Raw genomic sequence first — 26937 nt, 5'->3', positions numbered from 1 at the left:
CTGTGCTCAAAGACCTGAAGTGGGTCTTTGGTCTACAACCCTTGGGTTATCCTGCCTCTCCTCAAACACTGAACTAATTTCATGTAAAAAGCTTGGCTCAAGAACTCCGGGAGTGGGGCAAACCTGGGGACAGGTAGAGGCTGGCTCCTGACCAAAGCTCGGGGCGGGATTCTCAGCCTGCCCCGGTCCAGCAGTGCCTTGGAACCGCTGCTGTGCGCCCCCGAGCAGGACTGACGGGTGTGCGGGTGACTTTCCTGGCCTGAGGATAAACCAAGCCCTTGGAGACCAGATCCCAGATAGCTGCAGTGAAGGAAGGAAGCCCAAAGGCTGAAGGTGGGTAGGCACTGCTCTGGCTGGCATGACTCCAAGGGACCCCAGGGAGCTGGGAACAGGCAAGGACTCGCCACCCGCAGGCGCACGAACGCTACTAGGCACACACATAGTGTCCAAGTCTGTCATCGACCGGTTTATCGAGCGCGCTTAAACACTCAGCCCGCCTTTGTCGCGCTCACCGGCGACTGCTGGCTCCCCGATCTATATACACCTGGCGCTTCCGCATGGCCACGTGCAAAGAGCCTTCGGTCGTCCCGCGCTCCCCAGCCTCAGTTAGGGATTTCTACGCGGACTTTAACTCTGCCGCCTTCGGTGCGGGCCGCCCTCTTTCCTTGTAACTAAGCAGGGCACCCTGCCCTCATTTATCCGGAGCACCCCTGTGAAGTCGTAGAGCCTCGCGAGATACGCAGAGACACGGCGCGCCAATGCCCGAGGAATGGATTGCGTGTTTTATTAACAGATGAAACTCCCTCCACGATCCCCCGACCTCTGACTCCAATCTTTCAACACCCAAGTGTACTCCCTAAGTGCCTTCGGGTCACATTAACTGTCAAGATGGCTTTGGGAGCCTTTTGGTCCCGCCAGGACAGGCTGGGAACCGAGCTCGAGGGCTGGCAGCTAAGAGGCGCCGGCGCAGCAGCAGAGGGCCCGGCTGCCTCACTCACGTGCGTTACGTCGGTGGACTCGCGCTCCAGCACGCTGCCGCTGTGGGTGCCCTGGGCCGCGACGCACACGCGGCCGGAGGCTCTGCGCGGGGCGCGGCGCAACAGGCCCGCGCAGATCTTGCGGAAGCCCTTGCGGAAGTGCTTGGAGACGAGAGCATAAACGATAGGATTGACGCAGGAGTTGGAGTAGGAGACGAGGTGCGAAAGGATACGCAGCGCGTAGGTAGCGCGCGTAAGGGGGAAGCGGCCGAACCACACGCAGAGGATAAGCGTGTGGTGAGGCATCCAACAGAGGCAGAAGAGCGCGGCCATGATGATGATCATACGCGTCAACTTGCGCTTGGCGCGCCGGGCGCCCGAGCCGGCGGCCACCGGGTCGACGGCTCGCCAGAGGTAGCGCAGGGTGCGCGCGTAGGTCAGGCCGAGCACCAGCACGGGCAGCAGGTAGCTGAAGACAAAGGTGCAGAGGTCCATGGCGCGGCGGCGAGGCGCGCTCCACGCCGGGCGGCACACGGTCAGCTTGGCTAACCGTGACTGGCGGTAGTAACTCAGGTACGGCCCGGAAAAGAGCAGCGACAGCCCCCAGATGAGCCCGATGACCGCCAAGGCGTTGCGAAGCGTGCGCAGCTCGCGGGAGTGCAGCGGGTAGCGGATGGCCAGATACCTGCGGGTCAGGCCAGAAAGGGAGACGTCTGGTGTGCCGGCGGATTCGCGGAGGCAGGGCCGGACCCCTCCACCTCGAGCCCCACGCTCACTGTCGAGGAATGTCTCTAGCGCACGGTAATACCGCACAAGCCCGGAGGGCGACACAGAGCATCCCGGACACCCTCAGCCGCGCCTACACGTGGGGCGGGACCCGGCAGCAGGAAAGGCCACTCATCTGCTCTTCCTGAGACTACGACCACAATCGGATTCCACCCGGGAGGGCACCCCGAAGATTAAACCGACTTTGGGGCTCCGGCAGGCTGTGATTACCCACCAGTGACGGTGCCCGGAGAGGTAGGACCCAGGCGCCTTGAGGCCCTAGGAGACAGCCTGGAGACACTGTCAGGCAAGGTACCGCGAGGGAATTCTTTAGAGAAGCCGACGTTCTGTGGGTCCCATCAGTGCTCTCTTCTTGGAACCAACACACTTGGCATTCAGTGGACCTGGGAGGTATATGGGGAATGTGGCCTCACCTCGCTGCCTGTCCAGGGAAGGTTGGGAGGACGTGGGGACGGAGGGGGCTGGGGAGATACCAGGATTCCCTCCCTAGGAATCCCCCAGGTGTCCTTTCAAGCTTCAGCTTCCAGGGGGACCCTTGGGCCCGCTCCTCTCCTGCCCTTGCCCCCGGGCCTGTTGGTCAGGTTGTGGGACCGAGCTAGGGAGCCTCGGCCATGCTTGCTCGGAGTTTGGCATGGGCCCTCACGAAGGACCCAAATTCTGCAGTCCGCACCAGAGTCGGCTGTGCGGAGCAAACTGTGGCTTGGAGGCCAGTGAGGTGGAGGCGCCCGAGTTTGACGCCAGGAGACAGGCCAGTGGCTTCGCGCACAGGATTACTGGATGGGCAACTCTGAGCAAATCACTTACAAACTCGGTTTGGTCTGTAAATTGGGCACAGTAATCCCTCCCATCCCAGCCTCCCAGGGGCGTCGAGCTTCAAAGGAGACCCAGCACGGGGGAAAACCCTTTGCACCCAGAAACGTTGTGCTTTGTCAGATGTCAGCGGCGCTGGAGAGCTGAGGTCTCCAGCCAGAAGCCCCTGAGGATGCACCTAACAGAGAGACACGGAGGTCCCCCATTCTTATTCTTCTTTTTCCTCTTACACGCCTGCTTGTCTTTCACTCCTTCCTGCTTCCCTTGCCTTCCTAGTGTTCTTTTCTACTTTCCACACATCCCTCCTTGACCCTCAAGTCCAGCCCCCTTCTCCAGCCACAGCCTGCCTGCCAGCTCACCTGTCCAGGGAGACGGCAGCCAGTGTGAAGCTGCTGGCATGCATGGTGAGGAAGATGAGGAAGTGCACCGCCTTGCAGAGCAGCGAGCCGAACACCCAGTCGTCCAGGGTGTAGATGGTGGCCTGGAAGGGCACGCAGCACACGATGAAACACAAGTCGGCCACGCCCAGGTTGAGGATGAACAGGTTGGTGGTGCTGACCGCCTGGCCACCACGAAGCAGCACGGCCAGCACCAGTGAGTTGCCTATGGTGCCCACGAGGAAGATGAGCGCAAATAGCATGGGCACGATGAGGCTGCCAGCTACCCCGGCCGCCCACCTCGTTCGTGTCCTCGGTGTCCAGGCCACCCGAGCCATTCATAGTGCCGCCGCATCAGGGCTGCCCCGACTTCTGCAGCCGTCTGCGTCCTGGCGAGCGCGCAGCTCCGGCGGTTTTCAGCCGCTGCAGCGCCCAGAGCGACTCGGTGGGGCTGCGGACGGAGTGAGTCTCTCTGAGGCTGGGGCAGGAGAAGCGGGTGCGCTGGGGGCAGGGGAAGGAGCGAGCAGCCGAAGGGTGGGGTGTTCCCCCTGGCGGCCGGCCGCGCTGGGGGAAGGACTGTCCAGTGGCCTCGGCGCGCCCCGGCCAAGGCACAGGCTGCCCACCCTTGGGGCGGAGGGCCGCGCCAGTGTCTGTTCCCCGGCCCTCCGGCGTCGGCGCGCTCCAGCCTCCGACTCCGGGCTGTGCCGGGCTGAGCAGCGAACCGACCTCCGGGGCAGACGCCGGAGTGGTGGAGGGACCGCCTGCCGGGAGCGCTCGCCCGCTACCCCGTGCGCCTCGGCACTTCCCTGCAGCCTGGCGGGCGCGCCAGACCTCCTGGGGCAGGCTGGGGGGCGTCCTCGAGAGAGTTGCAGGTGGCGCCTAAAGCGTGGGGTGCGAGTGATGAAGGGCGGAGGCGGATGAGAGTGCTGCCGTTTTCCAGAACTGGCGGGTGGGACGGCCCTGCCGTGTGCCCCACGCCTCTTCCCACTTCTAATTCCCAGGAACAGCGGTGGGGATGGTGGAAGGATTTCATTCCCTTCTCTCCCTCACTGAGCGTCTCCCCCTCCAATTCAGTCCGGTAAAAATTTACTGAGCATCTGCTGTGTGTCAGGCTCTGTTCCTGGCGCCGTGGCTCGGTTTCCTCAATATTGCAATATGGGCTAATAACACCTTCTCAGAGGGCTCTGGTGAGAATGGAATGACATGTGTGTGAGAGACCTGAGGCCAGTTGGTAGAATCTGGATGAATCCAACTCTTCTTCTTTTTCTCCTTATCCTATTCAGATATCCAACAAGGGGAAACTTAAAGGAAATACAAAACAGCAGAGGACCATGCATCAGGAGCATTTTCCTAGATAGCCAGGAGGGTGTTTAGGTTGCAAAAAACAACTTAAATATTTGTTTCTGATTTTGACATACTAGGCATCAAACACCCGTGACCCAGAATCATCACTGTTTCTATATAGTTTTAAAACTGGGTTTGAACATCACTACCTTCTGTGGCTTGACCTCTGCTTCCCCTTTCCTTGCCCTGTTCCTTGAGTCCTAGTCAAAAACATTCTTTTTCCACTTTCCCCTCCAGGATCTCAGCCTCAGGAGCCCAGCTACCTGCTCCTCTTGGTAAGGAAACCTTATTCACACCTCTGCCCTGCCTGCTTATTCACTGAATAGGAAGATAATAACCATTCATGTTTCTGAGATGCTTGCCATTCATTTATTGAATACACATTTATAAAGCACCTACTCCTTTCCAGGCACTGTTCTAGGTCCTTGGGATTTACCAGTGAGCTCTACAAAGATCAAGGCCCTTCATGAGCTTCCTTTCTAGCAGGGAAGAGACAAATATAACTCAAGTTATTAATCAATTACAAGTTAAGTACTTGCAGGAAAAGTAAATCACGGTGAGGGAATTGGGAGTACTGGAGTGGTGGTGATGGTGCAATTTAAAATGGGGTGGTCAAGCAGACCTCATTAGGAAGGTGACATTTGAGCAAAGAGTTGAAGGAGCTAGGCTAGCAGATAGCCAAGGGAAGTGCATTCCAGATAGAACAGCCGGCGCAAAGGCCCTAAAGCAGGAGTGTGCCCGTGTCCCTAAGCAAGGAGCGTGGTATGGCTTGAGTTGAATGAACAAGGAGATTGGCACGAGAGAAGGTGAGAGGCATAGCATGTAGGACTTTTTTCCCTTGCAAGGAAGTCTTCTAATCTGACTAAAAAGAGGAGCCATTGCAGAGTTTTGACTAGAGGACTAACATCATCTGACTTACTTTTTTTAAAAAAGCTTTATTGAAATATTCACATACCATACAATTTACCCATATAAAATGTTCATTTGTTTCTTAATATATTCACAACCATCACCACAATCAATTTTAGGATGTTTTTGTTCCTGCCTCCCACCCCTAGCCCTACACAACCACTCTTTGTCTCTATAGATTTGCCTATTCTGGACATTTTATATAAATGGAATCATACAATATGTGGCCTTCTGTGTATACCTTCTTTCACTTAGCCTAATGATTTCAAGATTCATCCACAATGTAGCATGTATCAGTACTTCCTTCCTTTTTATGGCCAAATAATATTCCACTGTATGATAATCACATTTTGTTTATCAAATTCATTTGTTGATAGACATTTGGGAGACTTACTTTTTTAAAAATTATTTTTAATTTTTGGTAAAATATACAAAACACAGTTTGCCACCTTAAACATTTTAAGTGTATAGTTCAGTAGTGTTAAGTATATTCACACTGGTGTGCAACCAATCTCGAGAACTTTTTGATCTTGCAAAACTGACAGTCTATACCCATTAAACAATAACTCTACATTTCCCCTGCCTTTAGCCCCCAGCAACCAACCATTCTACTTTCTATGAATTTGACTACACTAGATACCTTATATGAGTGGAATCATACCATATCTTTTCATGACTGGCTTACTTAGCACAATATTTCCAAGCTTCAATCATGTTGTAGCATGTGTCAGAATTTCCTTCCCTTTTAAGGCTGAATAATAAATATTCCATTGTATGGACAGACCATATTTTGCTTATCCCCGAGGGCTGCTGGGTTGCTTCCATCTCTTGGCTATTGTGAATAATGCTACTATAAACGTGGGTGTACAAATAACTCTTCAAGACCCTGCTTTCGATCCTTTTGGATATATACCCAGAAGTGAAATTGCTGGATCATATGGCAATTCTTTTGTCTTCCACTGTGGATGTACCATTTTATATTTGCACCGAAAGTGCACCAAGGTTACAACTTCTTCACATCCTCGCCAATACATGTTATATTCTGTTTTTATTATCCTTTTAATAGTAGCCACCTTAATGGGTGTGAGGTGATCACTCATTGTGGTTTTGATTTGCATTTCCCTAATGATTAGTGCAGACTTACTTTAAAAATACACTATTTAATTTAGTCTTCATAACCACCCTAATTGGTTATCCCCATTTACAGATGAGGGAAAAGGTTTATGAGGGAGATTATTTGCCCAACATCTCCCAGCCAGTAATGGCAGAGGCAGAATTGGAGCTGCAGAGATCAGACTCCAGAGCTCGCAGTGCCATATTGCAGACGAAAGATTCGTGGTATCCCTCGCTTCAGCACTTCGCACTCCGCGGACTGCTCGACCGGAAGTCCAGGGAAAGGCACCGATCCCCATCCATTAGGGAAAGTCCCTGCACTATGGTCGGCTCCAAAGGAAAGCGCAGACAGAGGCGGTTCCTCCCAGGCGTGGTGTTTCGTTGCGTAGGGTGGGAACCCCATCTCCGGAGCCCCCGGGGAGGTAGACACTGCGAAATCCAAAGGTCTTAGCCAACTGCACCCGCTCTCTGTGTGCGGGACGTGAGCCGGATCCCCTGTGCAGGGATGCAGGAGGTGTGGGAGGGGGACATCTCCGGATCCTCCACCCTTGGTGGATGCGAAGTAGGATTGCCCCCAGGAGACCTCAGCAGTTACGGCGTCCGCGAGCTTCCGGGCCCTCAGCCTAGCCCACCACCGTTTGAGACCCGGAAGCCTAGGCCACGCGCAGGCGCACTCCAACAAGTGGCCGCTGCCTGCGGGCAGGGCCGGCGGCGGCGGAATCCGCCGGTATCCCGTCAGCCCATCCGAGCCGGCTCCGCTCTCTCTCTCTCTCCCCGGTCGTCCCGCCTTCTCTATCCCGTCCTGCTCTGCGGCGCAGGGGCAAGATGGCTGCTGAGAAACAGGTTCCTGCAGGCGGCGGTGGTAGCAGCAGCGGCGGTAGCGGTGGTGGACGCGGTGCCGGAGGAGAGGAAAATAAGGAAAACGAACGGCCTTCAGCTGGATCGAAGGCAAACAAAGAATTCGGAGATAGCCTGAGTTTGGAGAGTATCCTACAGTAATCGGGCCTAACTCGCAATGACTACGTGTCGATCTGGCGGGCCGGGGGCGGGAGAGGCGGCGGGTTGCGGCACGACCTGGGCAGGAGAGGCCGAAGGTTGCAGTTTCTCTCGCTTCTACTTTTTGGCACTTCAGAGTTTCAGGGTCTGGTTTTCGACTGGCCTTTCCTCGCATCTTCTTTGTCTTCCAGTCTGGGGAACGTCCTCTTTTTTCAAGCGGCACCGGAATATTGGGCAGTTTTCTTCAGTTTACCCGCAGTTGCCCAGTTGGAGGGCTGGTGATGGGGCTGACACTGGCCACTCTGATGAACTACTGCCTTGGCAACTGGGGCCACTGAACTGGGGAGAGGAAACTGCAGTCTTGACCTTTTGGCCTAATACTTCTGTCTGACAGCTGTCGGGGAATGCATAATAAAAATTACAGTTTGATGCTTTGGAAATGGAGGCAAAAGTTACGTGTTGTAAGGGAAAGCTTATTGCCCATTTTGAATATAAATCATTGTAGGTTGTTAACATTACTTGTATAGCTTTCTTAATAGGTCTGTAGACCTTTTATCTTGTTGAGAGTCATTCAGATGAATCGGTTTCTAGTTTTCATCAGTGTACCACAGTTGAGTGTTGATGACATTAGTTTGTGGCTTTTTGAAATGAATAAGTAGTGGAGAAAATGTAGGTGAATTTCTGAAATAATACATTTAGCTTGACATCTTAATATAGTGAAGTTTTCAGGAGATTGAAGTTTTACTTTTTGAACTGGCGGTATCCTTTCAAATGGATGTTAGAACGCCTTGATTTTACTGCACACCTTATATATGTTTGTCTCTTTTTAGTTATTGAAATAGCCCTTTTATTGTTCAGTGTTTTAAAATACATCTGTAAAGAAGCATTGAGGAAACTTTAAAAGAAAACTAAAATTGTAGACAAAGGTCCTTGGACTTCCTGAAGTTTGGGACATAATCTTAAAATATTTTAAGGTTCTTAAAAAGGAGAGTTTGCTCAAGGCTTTTTTTTTAAAAAAAGAAAAACTAGTATTTTAATGCAAACTGTGGTCTGGTTTGGTTGGCATGTGCTCACCATAGGCACATGCAGCATCACAGCTGTTAAGGAAAGTCAGATTTGGCAGATGTAGGAGGTTATGCAAATAGAGGAGTAGTACACGTCACTTATAACCTGAATCTGCTAAAATGAGTAAAACATTGGGTCCAGGTGTAAATCACTGGGAACCACCCCAGATGTAGTCAGTATTTAGAATCCAGCAGCTTTAGCTGTTGGGTCTCATTAATCCTCAATGGCTAATGATGCCCTCCTTTTTTAGTTTGAAAGTAGTAACAGTTCAGGCAGTCAACTTTTCTACATGCTTAGCCCTGGTCCTGTCCTATGATAAGAGAGCTATTGAAAATGCTTACCAGAGATTTCACTAATGTACTCAGTATTTCAGAAATGTTTAATGTGCTGTGATTTGATACAGATGTAGACCAATAGTACTAATATAGATGAATGTTTTGAGTTATTTGGATTCTTGGCACTGTAAGCTTTTCCTTAATCTTGGCTCTAGTTCTTCAGATTATTAAGGAATCCCAGCAGCAGCATGGTTTACGGCATGGAGATTTTCAGAGGTACAGGTTAGTATCGTGCGCAAGATATGTACAAGTCTCTGTGGAATTTTCAAATTTGGTTTGCTTTTTTACTATCCTACTTACTCTGCTGTACCAGAAAGTATACCTAGAAAGTCTAGTTCTTAACTTGTATTGAGTTCTCAAGAAGATACTTAATTTTCAAATTTAAAAGGAGCCAATCTTTTTATCCATTTTGTCTCACAGTATTGCAGATAACATTGGAGGCTTCTGCTGAAAATAGTAGTTATGGTAATCTTTTTTTTTTTTAAACTTAACCGTATTGTAGGATCTGGGTTGCATTCCAGCTGTTGGCAATCACTGTTCTGATTTCCATTGTTACAGTTTTGCTTTTTTCAGAACATAGCCTTTTGTGTCTAGATTCTCTCACCTAATAGATACTGCTCAGTAGTATTCCATTGCAGGGATGAATCACAGTCTGCTTTTGTTCCCCAATTGAAAGGCTAGTGGTTGACTCCGATTTTTGTTTTTGTTTTTTCTAGTTATTATTAATTGTTTTCAATGTTACATTTTTTATTAGATTTTTTGGTGGTAAAATATTCATAACATAAAAATGACTTTGGGGCTTCCCTGGTGGCGCAGTGGTTGAGAGTCCGCCTGCCGATGCAGGGGACACGGGTTCGTGCCCCGGTCCAGGAAGATCCCACAAAAAAAAAAAAAAAAAAAAAAAAGACTTTAATGTGTACCTTTTAGTACGTTTTTATGTCTTTTAGTACATAAATATATTTGTATGTATGTGCCTACCAAGTAGTATTTTTGTTCTCCTAGTCTCTTTCTATGCATTTTTTTCATGTTTGCTCATATCGTATATACAACTTTGTATTCCGCTTTTTTGCCTAACGTTATATGGTATGTATTTCTCCATGCCTATAAAAATGTTCCATACACGTGATTTTTATTAGTTGCAGTATAACTCAATATATAGGCCTACCATAATTTATTTACCTATTCCCCCAAGTTGGTTATTTATATCGTAGCCAGTTTTGTAGGTTTAAAAATATTGTTCCCGTGAATCTCTGTTCATACCTCTTTGTATTTCTGATCATTTCTTTAGCATAGAGTAGTATAGAAATAGACAGTTCAGGGAGTGTGAACATTTTTAAGGATCTTGATAAATGTATCCATATTGCCGGAAAATTTTTACCGATTTATATTTCTACTCATAATGTGTGAGTGTCCCATTTGATTTTTATGTGAAAGGGTAAGTGATAATTAAAGCATAATTATGAATCGAGGGAAAAGATCTAGTTCATAGATTCGGTCAGACTATTACTTCTTCTTTTTAATAACTTGTGCTCTGGTAGCTTTTTTATTTTAATAAATTTATTTATTTATTTTTGGCTGTGTTGGGTCTTCGTTGCTGCACTCGGGCTTTCTCTGGCTGCAGTGAGCGGGGGCTACTCTGCATTGTGGTGCGCGGGCTTCTCATTGCGGTGGCTTCTCTTGTTGCGGAGCACGGGCTCTAGTCACGCAGGCTTCAGTAGTTGCAGCATGTGGGCTCAGTAGTTGTGGTTCATGGGCTCTAGAGTGCAGACTCAGTGGTTGTGGTGCATGGGCTTTGTTGCTCCGTGGCATGTGGGATCTTCCCGGACCAGGGCTCGAACCCGTGTGCCCTGAATTGGGAGGCGGATTCTTAACCTCTGCGCCACCAGGGAAGTCCGCTCTGGTAGCTTTAAGACTGAGATTTTGAAGTACCATTTAATATCATTTTGCATTGTAAATTTTATGCTATATTATTTGATTAAGAGTGGTAAAATTTTACATGTACTTTTACACAATTTAGTCAAAATACATTTACTGCACATCTATATGTTAGGCACTGTGCTATGACATTGGGGGAAACTTGAAAATAAAATCATCTTTGCACTAAAGGAGTTTATGTTAGTGAGATAGACATATTAAGAACATAATATAATGCCCTCATATTGCAGTAGAAGTAAGAATAAAAAGTTGCATGAGTACAGAAGAGAGAGGCTTGGCATAGAGGTGATGTCTATAGTTTTCTTATTTATATCCTAATTAACCTCCTCATTTTTCTTCAAATATGCTTGCAGTTTCTTTCTCCACGTCTTCATTGTCATCACAGTCTCCCTCAGGATGCCCCTTCTTCCCTTTTACATCCATCAGAATCCTACTCATTCTTTCGAAACCCACCATAAGTCCACTCCAGCAAAGTGGGTTAACAAGAAGAGAATGATTACTTGTGTCCTATACATTCAATTTGACATTGGCCTTGTTTTTTTTGGTTGCCATTCTATCTGCATGATTCTCTCCAACTAGAGTATGGGTACTGTGTCCTTGTCTCTTCATGTTTTCTGTGATACCAGTCATATTGCTTGCAATTTTCCATTCAATAAATGTTTGCAAGAGGATGGTGGTATCTATAGCAACCATATAGTAGAATACCCTGAACTTTTGACCTTACCTTATTGTAGAATTTACTATTGAAAGTATTATCAGCTTGGCCGAATGATTTTTGGTTGTGGTTTCCTACAGAGGCTACTGTTCCCGTAGACAAAGACGTCTTCGGAAAACACTCAACTTCAAGATGGGGAACAGACACAAATTCACAGGGAAAAAAGTAACTGAAGATCTTCTGACTGATAACAGGTATTGACTGCCCAGTGCTAAGTGCTGAATGCATCTTGCTAATACATTTATTGAACAATTACAGCGTGACAGGTGTTGTGTCAGACTCTTAGTTATTTCACGTGATCCTGTGGGATAGACATCTTTACTACTCCTGTGTTATAAAATGAGGAGACTGAGCCTCAGAGAGACTCTCTAACTTGTTCAGGAGCTATGGTAGAATGGCAAATGTTGAAGTCAGCGATTAGACTCTAACTGGTTATTAGGTAAGGTTTCTAGAACGCAAATCTCAATGTCTGAGTACTTACTTAAATCATTATGTCTTAAGTGAAATCTGGACATGTGTAAATTATTACAGAAGAGTTTTGTATTTCAATGCTCAATGCATTCATGCTTAACATGGCAGGATTACTCTATGAAAGCAATATGTATTAAAAGTCTATGGGTCAGTTCCTCAGACTTTGACCTGTGAGCCAAAATGGTCTTCCTGCCACCTGTTTATTGTAAATAAAGTTGGAACACAGCCACACCATTTATTTAGATATTGCTTACAGCTGCTTTTGTGCTACAGTGGCAGAGTAGTTGTGACAGAGACCATAGGGCCTATAAAGCCTAAAATACTTACTGTTGGGCCCTTTATGAAAAAAGTTTGCTGCCCCCTGGTCCGGTATGTGGCCAGAACTGAGTTAGACACCATATTGGATGTAGAAGAGTTGGGGAGGCATAGTTATTGAAACTCATTGACTCTGATATTGTTGAGAGATATTGGTTGAGTACAGAACAGGGAACACTACAAGATAGCAAAACTGCTATATTATGTGTAATTTACTCATAAGAATTCTGAAGTCTTGGAAGGGAGAAGTTAGTTTGGGGGTTCTTGATGGGGAAGCCAGGAAGCCTGCATGGAGGAGGCTGGACCTTTAAGGGTTTGTGAGAGGAAAAGACATTCTGTGTTCAGGGAAACAGCATGCCATGATGTCTTTGAATGCAGTGTAGGAACTGTAATGCTCTGGGCAGTTGTTAGCTACTGCTCAGGCAGCGAAGAGGCTCGGAGCTTGGTGTATGAGACACAGTCAGAAAACTAGAGCATGATGGGATGAAGCAGGATGGATTGATTAAATCCGATGAGATCAAGTTAGGAAGAGTCTGTTATAACAGTGAGACCAGGCTAAGCTACAGTTAAAGGAAGATTAATCAAGGCAGTAGTTTAAAGAAAGATTCACCATAATAACAATGAAGTAGCTAACTTATATAGCAGTTAGTAAGTGCCAGGCTCTGGTCTAAGTGTGTTATATGTATTACTGCATGGGAGAGTGAAGCACAGAAAGGTTAGTATTTTGCCCAAAGTCATACAGCCAGTGAGTGGTGGCACTGAGATTCCAGTCCAGGCTCTTAACCACTTCAGTATACTGCCTCTCTTTGCACAGCGAAAGAAACCATCAACAAAATGAACAGGCAGCCTATTAAATGGGAGGAGATATTTCCAAATGACATATCCGATGAGGGGTTAATATCCAAAATATATAAAGAACTCATATAACTCAATATCAAAAAAACAATTCGATTAAAAAATGGGCAGAGGATCTGAATAGAAATTTTTCCAAGGAAGTTATATAGATGGCCATCAGGCACCTGAAAAGATGCTCCACATCACTAGTTGTCAGGGAAATGCAAATCAGAACCACGATGAGATATCACCTCGCACCTGTCGAAATAGCTGTTATCAAAAAGACAAGAAATAACAAGTGTTGGTGGGGATGTGGAGAGAAGGGAGTCCTCGTGCACTGTTGGTGGGAGTGTAAATTGGTGCGGTCACTATGGAAAACAGTACAGAGGTTCCTCCGAAAATTAAAAATAGAACTGCATGACTCAGCAATTCCACTTCTGGGTATTTATCTGAAAAAAACTCCCAAAAACACGAATTAAAAAAGATACATGCACGCCAGCGTTTATTGTGTAGCATTGTTTACAATAGCTAAGATGTGGAAGCAGCCTAAGTGTCCACTGAAGGATAACAGATAAAGAAGGTTTTATATCTAAATCTATGTCTGTATCTATATTTATATGTATATTTAAACCAGAGCTCAGAAACAAAAACAAGGGATGCCAACTTCATCTTTTAAAAGCAAGATCAGGTTACATATATGTGACTCAGCCATAAAAAAGAATGAAATCTTGCCATTTGCGACAACATGGATGGACGTAGAGAGTATTATGCTAAGTGAAATTAGAGGAAGACAAATACTGTATGATCTCACTTATATGTGGAATCTAAAAAACAAATGAACAAACAAAAAGACTTGTAGAGAACAAGCTGGTGGCTGCCAGAGGGGAGAGAAGTGGGAAGGGGTGGGTGAAATAGGGGAAGGGGATTAAGAAGTACAAACTTTCAGTTATACAGTAGAGTCGCAGGGATGTATAATGCACAACATAGGGAATATAGTCAATAGTATAGTAATACCTTTGTATGGTGACAGATGGTGACTAGACTTCCTGTGGTGATCATTTCATAATATATAGAAATATCGGATCTCTGTGTGGTACACCTGAAACTAATATGATATTTTAAGTCAGCTATACTTCAGTTTAAAAAAATACACACACACGCATATATATGTATGTATACACTGCTTCTCAAGGACTTGGTTTCTAACTGAGTTGGGATGAAGGAGCTATGATTCAAAGATGAGGCCAGATTATGTGCCTAGACTGCCTCTATTTGTTAAATTTGGGAGGGGTAAGTCTGGGTTTGCCAAGTTTGAGGCAATAGCAGGCTTTTCAATGAGATGTGTCTGATAGGTGGTTAGAAACCTATCAGAGATGCTGATTTGGGAGCCATGGTTGATACTGAAGAGCAGCTCTGAGGAGGAAAGCAAGGCAGAGCATAGGGAAAAGTTGAGAGGCCAAAGATTGCACGTCAGAGAATATCTGAGTCTGGTGCTCCTGGCCTTTGCTGTTCAGTTGGCCCATTCTGTCTCTGGTTTAGATATTTGCTTCTGGTTCTGATGGATGCTGAGAGAGCCTGGAGCTATGCCATGCAGCTCAAACAGGAAGCCAACACTGAACCCCGAAAACGGTTCCACTTGTTATCTCGCCTACGCAAAGCTGTGAAGCATGCGGAGGAGTTGGAACGCTTGTGTGAGAGCAATCGTGTGGACGCCAAGACCAAGTTGGAGGCTCAGGTTAGTGTCTCAACATCAGCTTTGCTTTATTGTGGAGCTTAGAGACATAAACAGAACAGAGTTTCTTACATTATATGTTTGTAGTCAGGAGAGGAAAAAACCTAATCTTGCTTTTAAAAGGTGAAGTTGGCTCTTGTTTTTGTTTTTGAGCTCTTGGTTTTTAACTATTAGCTCTAACTTTTAAGAAAGCCCATGCTTCTTTTGATACGTGCATGGAGAACTTGTATCTGGGAAGTTCACAAAATAAGAACTTTTTTCTTAATGAATATTTGAAAAAGAGATGAAAGATATTTCAACTTTTAATGCTTATGTTATAGCCCAGAAGTGGGTTGTTAAATAAAATGAAGGGAACAAATTTTCTTTATTTTGAAGTTCTTTCCTAGGAAGTAAAATGGATCATAAAATTACCTATGTATCACATTTTATTAGTGAAATAAATTTTTTTCTTTTAGAATCAACCTGAATATCTCTGTATTCTTGATATCAGAGTTCGAAGCAAGTAGAGGAGGTTGGGCTGTCTGGTTGTCGGGTGTTGACGCAGTTTCTCTTTCCCGTCACCTTACAGGCTTACACAGCTTACCTCTCAGGAATGCTGCGGTTTGAACATCAAGAATGGAAAGCTGCCATTGAGGCTTTTAACAAGTGCAAGTAAGTCCTCTGATCCAAAGGCTGTGACCAGTTCTGACGATAGTCACATTCAAGCTGCAGATCAGCTAATGCTTGTTTCTGTGAAAGTTATTACAATTTCTTTCTTTTTTTCTTCTCTTTAGAAATGTTGATTCTTCTCTTTCAGCCTCAGAACATGCAAGTTCTGGTAGTTGGTCTGTGTTCCTTGTGAGTTTATTTTCTTAAAGCGAGGCTGCTGTGAGCCGTGATGTTTCTTTCCTCGCAGGACTATCTATGAGAAGCTGGCCAGCGCTTTCACAGAAGAGCAGGCTGTGCTGTACAACCAGCGTGTGGAGGAGATCTCGCCCAACATCCGCTACTGTGCATATAACATTGGTGAGTGGGCTGCATGGGGCATCGACAGGTGGCTTGGTGGTAGTTCATCTCAGAGAGCCTAGAGAATTTCTTTAACTTTCTTCCCTTTCCCTTGCTTCCATATTTGGTGTGGGTTTTGGTTGATGGAAAAAGTAGAATTGTCGGAGTTAGCCCTGCTCGAAATCCAGAAGGGAATTCCATTGCTTCGGTTTTGGCCCTGACATCTTCTTTACTCACCAAGAGCCTTGTGAAAGGACTTGGGAGGCCTTGAAACGTGCTTATGGAGGGAGAAGAGCTTGGAGTTGAATCTAGTGGTTCTTGAGGGAACACCCAACTCCCTCGAGGATTTTCCACTCAATATCTCTCTTTTTCTCAGGGGACCAGTCAGCTATCAATGAACTCATGCAGATGAGATTGAGGTCTGGGGGCACTGAGGGTCTCCTGGCTGAAAAATTGGAGGTAATCTAGTATGCACATTTTTGTGAAAAGTCTTTGGTTTGAAAAAAGTCCAGTAAAAGAAGTAACCCATAATCCCATCATCCGAGGATAATTGCTGTCAATATGTGCATGTTTATATCTATTTTTAGCAAAAACTATTTTCACTTAATATTTTAAAGTGTTCAACTTTCTTAATTTGGTACTCATAGAAAAAGTAGGAAATATAAAAGACTGGTAAAGATTGGGGGGAAAAAAATAGAATCATTTAGGGGCTTCCCTTGTGGTGCAGTGGTTGAGAATCCGTCTGGCAGTGCAGGGGACGTGGGTTCGAGCCCTGGTCTGGGAAGATCCCACATGCTGCGGAGCAACTAAGCCTGTGTGCCGTAACTGCTGAGCCTGTGCTCTGGAGCCCGCGTGCCGCAGCTGCTGAGGCCCACACGCCTAGAGCCCGTGCTCCGCAACAAGAGAAGCCATTGCAATGAGAAGCCTGTGCACCACAATGAACAGTAGCCCCTGCTCACCACCACAGCAACAAAGACCCAACACAGCCAAAAATAAAAAATAAAATTAATTAATTAAAAAAAAAAAGAATCATGTGGGTTACCATCCAGAGGTAACCACTGTTAATGATATGATGAATATCTTGCAAACTTTTTTTAAAATTTTATTTATTTATTTATTTATGGCTGCTTTGGGTCTTCACTACTGCATGCGGGCTTTCTCTAGTTGCGGCGAGCAGAAGCTACTTTTCACTAGTGCGCAGGCTTCTCACTGCGGTGGCTTCTCTGGTTGCGGAGCACGGGCTCTAGTCATGCTGGCTTCAGTAGTTGTGGCTTGTGGGCTCTAGAGCGCCGGCTCAGTAGTTGTGGGGCACGGGCTTAGTTGCTCCACAGCATGTGGGATCTTCCCGGACTAGGGCTCGCACCCATGTCCCCTGCATTGGCAGGCAGATTCTTAACCACTGCTCCACCAGGGAAGTCCTGCAAACTTGTATATGTAGAGAAAAAGGCATATGTTTTAAAAATAGAATCTCAGTATACACTGTTTAGTAACGTGCTTCTTAAATTTAATGCCACATGCATTCTGTCCACTTCAGTAAATACATTTCCATGCATCTTTTGATGACCGCATGGTATTCCATTGTGGTACCTGTTTTATTTGACCACTCATTGTTGATTGTTTAAAAGTGGAAACTGGTATTACCATGAATATCTGTGTCCCCAGTTTTTGTATACATTTTTAGTTATTTCCTTAGGATAAATTTGTAAAAGTGGAATTGAATGTTTTGGAAGCTTTTGATACATATTGACAAATACTTTTAGTAAGTTTCTACTAATTTACATTTCTGCTTGCGATGCTTTTCTCTTTACACTCTTGCCAAAACTTAGTGTTGCTCGTTAGCCTTCTGTCGTGTCCTTTTAATATTGGAGTTTCTATAAGCTAAGAAATATGCCAGGGAGGAATTTAAATACAAATTTGTATATACTCTATAAGCTGTGATATGTTAGTTTTAGAAAGAGACAAATGATAGTTTCCGCTGATTTTCACCTTGATCACTCATATCCACAGTTAAAGCTTTAACTTTTTAAAACTACCTTCCAGGCCTTGATCACTCAGACTCGAGCCAAGCAGGCAGCCACCATGAGTGAAGTGGAATGGAGAGGCAGAACGGTCCCGGTGAAGATCGACAAAGTGAGGATCTTTTTACTGGGATTGGCCGACAATGAGTCAGCCATCGCCCAGGTAAGGAGCAAGGACCTATTCTGTTCCCTTCTGTGTGTGTCTGGAGGTTGTCCTTGTGTGTTTAACATGTAGTGTTTTGTTGCTGCTTGGGATTTGGTAACAGTCTCAAGATGTACCCTCTTGAATAAAATTATATTGAAAGCTGAGTTTATCAAGGAGTTCTTATGTTTGGAGGGCAAAGAAATTGACAGTGACAGCCTTCAGTAAAAATGGGAGCAACAAGGGTCTGCTTAAAGGCAGGGGTTACATTCGGCCCAGCAGGTGGTGCAGCAGCATGACTGTTATGTCCCTTGTGTCTGTCTGACCTCTTGTCCTAGCCTTCTAGCCCTAAAGGGCCACCTCTTGTTCCTGGGCCTTTTAAAGACAGCTAAACCAGAACATCTTGTTTTATGTGTGGTATATATGCAGTATTCATGCAAAGCCATACTACCTGACGCTCCTGCTGAGATAATTCTTACCTGTTTGTGGGTGTGCACAACCAAGTGAGTTCCGAAAGATGAGAGATCCTGGTGATCTTGGTTTGTATGAAGTAGGCAGTGATTGAGGCATTTTTTTAGAGCTCCTTCTCCATATTAGGTGAAGAACGTCTGAGAAAAAACCAGGCTGCTCCCTGTGTCTCCAGCCTCAGCAGGGACCAGTGGCATTTCGTGAGACTTCACAGCAAGCTACTGCACCCGGAGTGATATTTGTATGAGGTGCTTTCTTAGTTGTGCTGATGAGTTGTCTTAAGCATCCAAACCTTTCAGTGACTTGTTCCAAAATGGCTCCTTTGGGTTGGGGACAGCTTTCAACAACTGAAGGATTTCTTTGTGCCTTTTGTCTGTATTACATATTGCCCCTTATTTACCCTTTATTTCCTTGAAAGACAGAAGACTAGAACAATACCAGAAAGTTGAGTTTTCATTAATCTAAAAGACTAAACTTTTTCTGAGAACATTTCATTGGCATTTAGGGTATAGAGGTCTCTCTTCTGGACTAGGGCTGATAGCAACCATTTAGATTATGCAACTGCGTTAACTCTTGTTTTAAAGCGGTACATGCTGGAAGAAAAGAACTGCTACAGTTCTGTGCCAGGCATCAGGCAGTGACAGTGGGGCAGAAATTCTGGATAGAATAGGGGGCAAGGGAGGTCAGTAGGGGCAAATAAAATAGGGACTTCTTAGGAATGGGGCCACAGACATACATCAGACAAAGGACAAGAAAAGATAACATTTATTAAGTAACTTTAAAAAGTTGTTCATGCTTAACATTTATAAAATATAAATTTTAAAAAATTTTTCTTTATTTATTTTGGCTGTGCCGTGTCTTAGTTGTGGCATGAAGGATCTTTAGTTGCATCATGTGGACTTCTTAGTTGCGGCATGTGGGATCTAGTTCCCCAACCAGGGATCGAACCCGGGCCCCCTGCATTGGGAGCGTGGAGTCTTACCCCCTGGACCACCATGGGAGTCCCAAAATATAGATGTTTTTAAGAAATCAACCTTTAAGAAAACAACCTGTGATGAGGTGACTGACCATGACTTTCTCTAGTTGCAGCGAGCAGGGTCTACTCTTTGTTGCAGTGCGCCAGCTTCTCATTGCGGTGGCTTCTCTTGCAGAGCATGGGCCCTAGAGTGTGCGGGCTTCGGTAGTTGTGTCATGCAGGCTCTAGAGTGCAGGCTCAGTAGTTGTGGTATATGGGCTTAGCTGCTCCGTGGCATGTGGGATCTTCCTGGACCAGGGATCGAACCCGTGTCCCCTGCATTAGCAGGTGGTTTCTTGACCACTGCACCACCAGTGAAGTTCTGTATGAGTTTTTAATTGTTATCCTGCAAGATACAGTGGTGTGTTTGAGGAGTGTATGAAATCAAAGGGTTGGAAAGAACCATATAGGGATAGTTTCAAATCTTTAAAGGCTGAAGCGGGAAGAATATTTGAAGCCTGTTAACGTAGTGAATTACATTGATTAATTTTCAGTGTTTAAGCCAACCTTGAGTATCTGGGATAACCCACTTGGTTGTAATATGTTGTACTTTTTATTTATACATTGTTGGATTTGGTTTGTTAATACTTTAAGAATTTTGCATCTGTTTTCATGAGAAAGAGTGGCCTATGATTTTCTTGTTTTGTATGTAATGTCTTTTTTAGGGTTGGTGTCAGGGTTATACATACCTAATAAAACAAATTTGGAGATGTTCCCTTCTTCTCTTTTTATGAAAGAGTATGTAACACTGGTATTTTTTTTTTTCCTTAAATGTTTGTTATAATTCACCGGTGATACCATTGGTCCTGGAGTTTTCTTTGTGGGAAGGTTTTTAAAATTTGGTTTTGCTTGTCTTAAACAAATATTATTCCTTTACAAGTTGTAGGGCTATTCGGATTTCCTGTTTCATCTTGTGTCTTGTGTCAGTTTGGATTTTGTTTTTTTAAAGGAATTTATTAATTTAATGTAAATTGTTGATTTTACTGGCATAGAGTTTACAATATTCCGTTATCATTTTAATGTTTGTAGAATCTTTTAAGTGCCTGGTTAATGTGCTTGTTGTGGTGAATACAGTTATCTGTGGTTTTTAAGCATCTTACCGTACATTAGGATCACTTGAGTATCAGAGACCTTTAAAATAATTTGGTAGGTCAAACAAAATGTGTATTAATCCCAGGAATCCCATTAAGGTTTTAACATTAAAACAGGGTGCGGGGGGATGGATTGGGAGATTGGGATTGACATATATACACTATTGATACTATGTATAAAATAGGTAACTAGTGAGAACCTACTGTATAGCACAGGGAACTCTATTCAATGCTCTGTGGTGACCTAAATGGGAAGGAAATCCAAAAAAGAGGGGATATATGTATACGTATAGCTGTTTCACTTTGCTGTACAGTAGAAACTAACACAACATTATAAAGCAACTATACTCCAATAAAAATTTTAAAAAAAACATTAGAAACAGTTACGTGCCTAATGTGCTATATCACACATATACCACCACGTCAAGCCAGTAAATAAAGTAATTTAAGTGCAGTGTCAAAGTTTAGTTGAATCCTGAGATGTCAGGGCTAGCACTGTGGCCGATTAAATGTGTATTGAATTGAATGAACCGTGGGTTATTAAATGTGGGAAATGCCCTTTGGCCATTTGAGGCTAATCTCCAGAAGAACTACTTGCTCCTTGGTGCCACTGTCAGATGATTTGCCTGTTCTCCTTATTGTATCGAGTTGTTCTCTGCCCTGGAAACCAAGCACTCTGCCTGAGAGAGACAGGGCTTTTCACTGCAGTGTTTTCTAACCTGGTTGATGTTGGTGTTTGCCACCCTCTGGGAGCTGGAGTTCAGGAATTTGGTAGCCCCAGCTTCTTGCTTGCTTGTAGAGGTTTTTATGACGTTTAAATACTAAAACTGCAGTTTACTGAAAAGCGTGCAAGGAAGAAATAATTCAGGGAGATAATATTAAACTGCAAAAACTGGAGCTGAGGCTTAATGAGCTGCTGAACTCCCACTGCAGAATCCTTCCTTCCTTTAGCCAAGCTTTAGGGCCTCATGTCTTTAGTATTGTCTTACTTTATAATTTATTTCTGTTCTGCTTTGTTAGTCCTTGGTCCTACCTGAATTGTCACTGGTGGTGATTTGAGGGTGTAAGGCAGCTCTTGGGTGGGGTGGGGGGTGGGCAGCTTTAAAGTCTCTGCAGGTTTCATGATTCTTATCCACAGGCTATGGCTCATGTTTTAATGTTTGACTGGAAGGGAGATCATTTCCCCTTTTCTCTAAAAAAAAAAAAAATCTATTTTTAAGTGAGGTTTGTATCCTCTGCTACTCAAGTCCCATGTGTTTTTCACTAGACCTCACTGGGCCGAGCGAGGCTTGGTTCCCATCCCCTTGGTTCTCCTGCGAGTCTGGTGGAGAATGTGGTCAGACTCGCCTTGTTGTCTCTTAGTCACACCACCACCTTGCGGCAATATTTGTGGACAAGCGAAAACCATCTGGGAGCTCTGTTTTAAAGAGCTGGGGGTCTCTACCTCAGGACACAAGCAGCTGGTTTTAGTCAGCGTTGAGACGTGATTTGAGGCTGTGGAAAAGCACATCCGAGAGTATTTGAAGTTTTATAAAAATTGATCTCGAGTTTATTAGGACTGAGTAACATTACTTCTGGGCTTCAGGTTTCTCTGTGTCATAGGCACAGCTGGGAAAGGTCCAGGCAGACCACAGATTCTCATGCAGGGGGTTTGCCCCTGTGTTTAGAGCACATTCTTGTTGGTTCGGTGGCAAACTTGAGACATATGCATGTGGACTCTGAGGGACCCTCCCTCTGCATAGGCATAGAGAGGTGTTTCTTGTTCCACTGCCCCTTCAGGATTATCTTAGCCTCCAAGATAGGTTTATGGAATAAGCAGGTAAGTAGCAAGATACGTTTCAGGCTTCCTGTTTGGAGACATTCTGTCCAGCCCGGGAGAACCGGGAGAAGTTCTGCTCCGGAGATTAGTGGTCTCCACGTCACTGTGCAGTGCAGCTGCCATTAGGAAAACACAATTGACTGAAGTGCTCCCCTTCAGATAGGCTTTTTCCTTCATTGCGGTTTAAGACTTTTGTAAGATTCCCAATGGATCTTAGAATTTTCTGGAAGCAGAGGGAAAATTTGCTTATGTTCAGTACCTTGATGCAGAGGTTTCCTTACTCAAAGGAAACGAAGGTAATACATGGCATTAAAGAGGTTTAGCATTTTAGACATCATTTTAATTTTTTTATTTGAGCCATTCCCTCCCTGTAGGAAAGGAGACAGATCCTATGTAGCTGGTAAAACCACATTTACTCTTTTCTTACTTATACACCCATTGCCCTGACTGCTGAACCCCCCCATCTTAAAAGGGTGTCGGTGGCCTGTTTGCTGGATTGCATGGTATCAAACTGATGCTGGAGTTTATCCGGGCTGCTCACGACGTGGCTCTGGTATGTGTGTGGTTAGTGCCAGGTCTGTTCGCATATCTTATTCTGCGGCTGCTCCGTTACACAGGATCTGTACTTTGAAAAATTTGGCCAGTTTGATTAAATGATTGTAAAGAATCTTGCTAACTTGAGATGCTTAATTAACAGTGTTTCGTGTGAGTGTGTTTCTCCAGAGCTGGGCTGTACTGTCCAGTACAGTAGCCACTTGAACACACACAGCTGTTTAAATTAATTAAAATGTCAGATTGCTCAGCAGCCGCGTGTAGCTAACGATGACTACAACGGACAGTGCAGATACATCATTATCACAGAAAGTTCTAGTGGACAGCACTACTCTAGGCTTCAGTGAGTTAATGGTGGCTGTGTTTGCCTTTATAAGTTTATAGAATAGCTGTGCCCCTGATTTGTTCCTAAGTTACTGAACAACAGGAAAGTCAAGTAACTTATAAATAGAAAAGTATGTTCAATTTATATTGGGTAATTTACAAGGAAGTTTTTTCCCACACTGGAAACTAGGAAAAACATAAGCGTTCTTAAGAGAAGAAAAGGTTTTTCTTTAAGCCACTCCTAGCCATCTCTTAAAGGAGTGGGTTTTCTTTGGGGCTTTCTTGGAGGTCACTTGAGTGTCAAGAGATCAGATTGGATGATAGTTTCTGTGGAAAGTCAAACATAATCATGAGAATGTTGATGTTCTAATGTCTGGGTGGGTCTGCAAGTAACACAAGTTCGTCTCCTTTTTGCTTTTTGTTCATTCCCACCTGCTCAGTCAGATTCTTTAGAATGGTAATGTGGTTTGGCAGGTATTCAGTTAATGAATCACTTTTTGCCTTATCCCAGCCGGCTGGCAGAGGGGTGACACCCTATGCTTTGTCAACCTCATCTGCCCTAAAAATGTTCTCAGCATAGCTGTATGGAATATCTGAGGGCAGAATTTCCGTGAGGAGGAGAACCTCATATGGCATTTAGGAGAAATATGTTTTTGATTGGGTATTGATTAGTAATGTTACTCACCTGCTTGGACTTAAAAGAAATCCAGTATGTGCAAGTCCGTTGGGTTACATTTGTAAGGAAAAGAAGCTTCTGCTGTGCTGAGCCTCAGTATGAGGTAGCAGTGCCCCAAATCTAGTCTATAAGGCCCCTCTAGGGAAGCCAGGTGCAGGTCGGGAGCAGGGGTAGAAGAGTTGGAGGAGAATAGTAGAAAGTTCTATGATAGAGGAAACATTAAAGCATCTGTTGCCTGACAGTTTAGATCAGTTATACAGATACTTTTTCAGTATGTTCATTTTATATTTATATATATGTATATATTTCTCATTTCCATACAAATAAAGACTAAAACCATAAGAAAAATCATATACGATAGAGAATATTAACAGTTGAAATGATCTCCGATTCGGGCCATTTTTTGGTTGATGTGTGTATTTGTGTTTAATGGGAGGAATCAAAGCGATGTTATGCCTTCCTCCCGTCAGAGTGCTATGTCTTACTCAAAAGAAAATCTTTTTACTGCCTTCTGCCTTTGTTTAGGCTGAAAGTGAAGAAACCAAGGAGCGTCTGTTTGAATCCATGCTCAGTGAGTGTCGGGACGCCATCCAGGCCGTTCGGGAAGAGCTCAAGCCAGATCAGGTAGGACTCTCAGCTGAGCCACGGGCTCTTGTTCTGGGCTGAGGTCCTCTTCAGTCTGTGTGTCGCATTCTCAGTGCATTGACTCTTAGCCACTGTTGTATTTAGGTGTGGTGATTGGCTAATGAACAACAGAAGCCTCTTCTGGGCTCCATCAGGTTGAGAATTTCTTTTGTCTATCCTGTTTCTCCTAATGGTTTCACGTATTACCTGTTAAAGCTTTGATCTCAAATTCATATCTCCAGGTGGATTTCTCCAGTGCTCCCTTTCTCTAATAATATCACTGTGATTCATTCAGCCATCTAGGCTGAAAACCTCAGAACCATTTCTGTCTCTTTATTCCCTGTCACCAAAAACCCTGTTGATTCTCCCTTTGTAATTTCTCTCACTTCTTGTCCATTCCACCTGTTTCTAATAAGCCCTTTATATTGTGCCTGGACTACCACAAAAGTCTCCTGATTGCTTTTCCTATCTTGGTTTCAGTTTGGTTTTCCAGACCTTTTTGCCAGAAGAACAGACTGAATCTCTCTAGATCCTGTTTCACTGCCTACTTGTGAAAAAAGCCCAGTGATTCTCTGAGGTCTAGAGCGGTGGTCGCTAAACTTCTGTGATCATGCACCCCATAAGTAAAATTGAGCATTTATCTCTGATAACATTTATTTATAAATTATATACCTTATTATTCAACTGATTTGTGATTTAGAAAATGTATTAAAATAAAGTTTTTAGAATTGAGATAGATATAAATAGAAGTTCTAGTTTTCTTCTTATACCCGTACCCTGAGGGCTGTGTGCACCCTTCTTCAGTACCCCAGTGTCTAGCAAATACAGTTCAAACTCCTTGAGCTGGTATATGAGCCTCCGCTGGGTGTTTCTAGCCTGTTTCCAGTGTTGTACTTGGCTGCTTCCCTCTGAGTCTTCTGCCTTAGGCTCTTGTACTCACTGTCTTATGCCTGTCCCACTGCAGTGCATTCCTTACACTGTTGTCCTTTCCCCCCTCCTCACACTTGGCTTCTTCCACTCCCTTTTCACCTGTCCAAACGCTGGCTGTCTTTCAAGGTGTGGCTCATAGCTCACTGTCTCTGAGAAGCCTGCCTACACCATCCTCGCCCACATTTCTCCATTTTCCGAATATCTGATACTTGCAGCTATAATTTTTGTTTGATAGTTAATCAAGCATTGCCTTTTTAAAATTAATTAATTAATTTAATTTTGGCCACATTGGGTCTTCGTTGCTGCACACGGGCTTTCTCTAGTTGCGGCGATCGGGGGCTACTCTTTGTTGCGGTGCGCGAGCTTCTCATTGCAGTGGCTTCTCTTGTTGCGGAGCACGGGCTCTAGGCATGTGGGCTTCAGTAGTTGTGGCACATGGGCTCAGAAGTTGTGGCACATGGGCTCAGAAGTTGTGGCTCGTGGGCTCTAGAGCACGGGCTCAGAAGTTGTGGTGCATGGGCTTAGTTGCTCCACGGCATGTGCAATCTTCCCAGACCAGGACTCAAACCTGTGTCCCCTGCATTGGCAGGTGGATTCTTAACCACTACGCCACCAGGGAAGTCCCAGTCAAGCACAGCCTTTTAACATTTTGTGTATTGTTTTATATTTACCTTCTCGTTATATTTTTCTTAAGATTATAAGTTTCTTAAGATTATAAGTTTCTTAAGATTATAAGTATTTTTCTTAAGATTATAAAAGTAACTATATATTTCTTTAATCATCTGCCGTAGTACCTTCTGTATGAAATATTCAATGAATGTATGTTGGGCTGTAGTCGTGTGTTTCCTCCTCCAATAAGCAGGCTTTATATATTATACTTCCCTTGATTCATTTAGCAGGTACATACAGAGCCCCAGCCTCTGTCATTCACTTTGAATTCACAGCAGCTGAATTCAGCAGACACCTCACAGAATGTAATGAATATGGTGATAGCAAGGTGTTCCTGTTGCTGCTGTAACATTACCACAAACTTAGTGGCTAAAAACAACACAAGTATATTATCTTACAGTCCTGGAGGATGGAAGTCTAAAATGGGTTTGTAGGGCTGTATTCCTTTTGGAAGCTCTAGGAGAGAATCCATTTCCAGTATTCCAGAGAGTGCATTTTCCTGCATTTCTTGCCTGTTGTCCCTTCCTCCATCTTCAAAGCCAGCAGCATAGCATCTTCTCTCCTGTCTGTCCTCGGCTTCAGTCCCAGTATCTTCTCTATATTGTTGACCCTACTGCCTCCCTCTTATAAGGAGTCTATGTTTGTGTTGGCCCCCCCTGGATAATCCAGGCTAATTAAGAGATTCTTAGCTTCATCACATCTGTAAGGTCTCTTGCCACGTAAGGTAACATCTTCACAGGTTCCTGTTAGGATGTGAACATCTTTAGAGGCCATTATTCAGCCAGCCACAAAGACAAGAGCTAACAGCACAAGGCATAGAACTTGGGTCTAAGACACAGGTCTTAAAATGGAACCGAGGACCACGGACTGTCTGCCTTAATGCTTTGGGTCTGGACACTGGACGCAGTGGA

The 26937-nt window shown here is 44.8% G+C and overlaps 2 protein-coding genes across 4 annotated transcripts in view; one reads left to right on the top strand and one right to left on the bottom strand.

The window, feature by feature from the left end:
* Window positions 1–776: 776 nt before the first annotated feature.
* GALR2 (galanin receptor 2) lies at window positions 777–3292 on the bottom strand. The gene is given in 3 exon segments (XM_004275711.4): window positions 777–1662; window positions 2933–3223; window positions 3225–3292. Coding segments are annotated over 3 exon segments (1185 nt in total). The 3' UTR covers window positions 777–836.
* Window positions 3293–7110: 3818 nt separating this feature from the next.
* Window positions 7111–26937, top strand: part of SRP68 (signal recognition particle 68) — a 29915-nt gene continuing 10088 nt past the window's right edge. The window contains exons 1-9 of one of the 3 annotated variants that reach the window (XM_033438547.2): window positions 7111–7301; window positions 8868–8934; window positions 11443–11556; window positions 14522–14717; window positions 15283–15365; window positions 15610–15719; window positions 16075–16157; window positions 17739–17879; window positions 24329–24427. In XM_033438547.2, the coding sequence (XP_033294438.1) occupies window positions 7142–7301; window positions 8868–8934; window positions 11443–11556; window positions 14522–14717; window positions 15283–15365; window positions 15610–15719; window positions 16075–16157; window positions 17739–17879; window positions 24329–24427 (1053 nt within the window). In that variant the 5' untranslated portion in view covers window positions 7111–7141. Of the gene's footprint in view, window positions 7302–8867; window positions 8935–11442; window positions 11557–14521; window positions 14718–15282; window positions 15366–15609; window positions 15720–16074; window positions 16158–17738; window positions 17880–24328; window positions 24428–26937 lie in introns of those variants that run through there. The other 2 variants (XM_004275496.4, XM_033438548.2) reach the window with 2 other exon arrangements.

This window comes from Orcinus orca, chromosome 19 (assembly GCF_937001465.1).
Source record: "Orcinus orca chromosome 19, mOrcOrc1.1, whole genome shotgun sequence".
In the NCBI taxonomy this organism is placed as follows: Eukaryota; Metazoa; Chordata; class Mammalia; order Artiodactyla; family Delphinidae; genus Orcinus; species Orcinus orca.
Note: the sequence above shows the minus strand (reverse complement) of the source record. Positions and strands in the feature narration are given on the sequence as shown.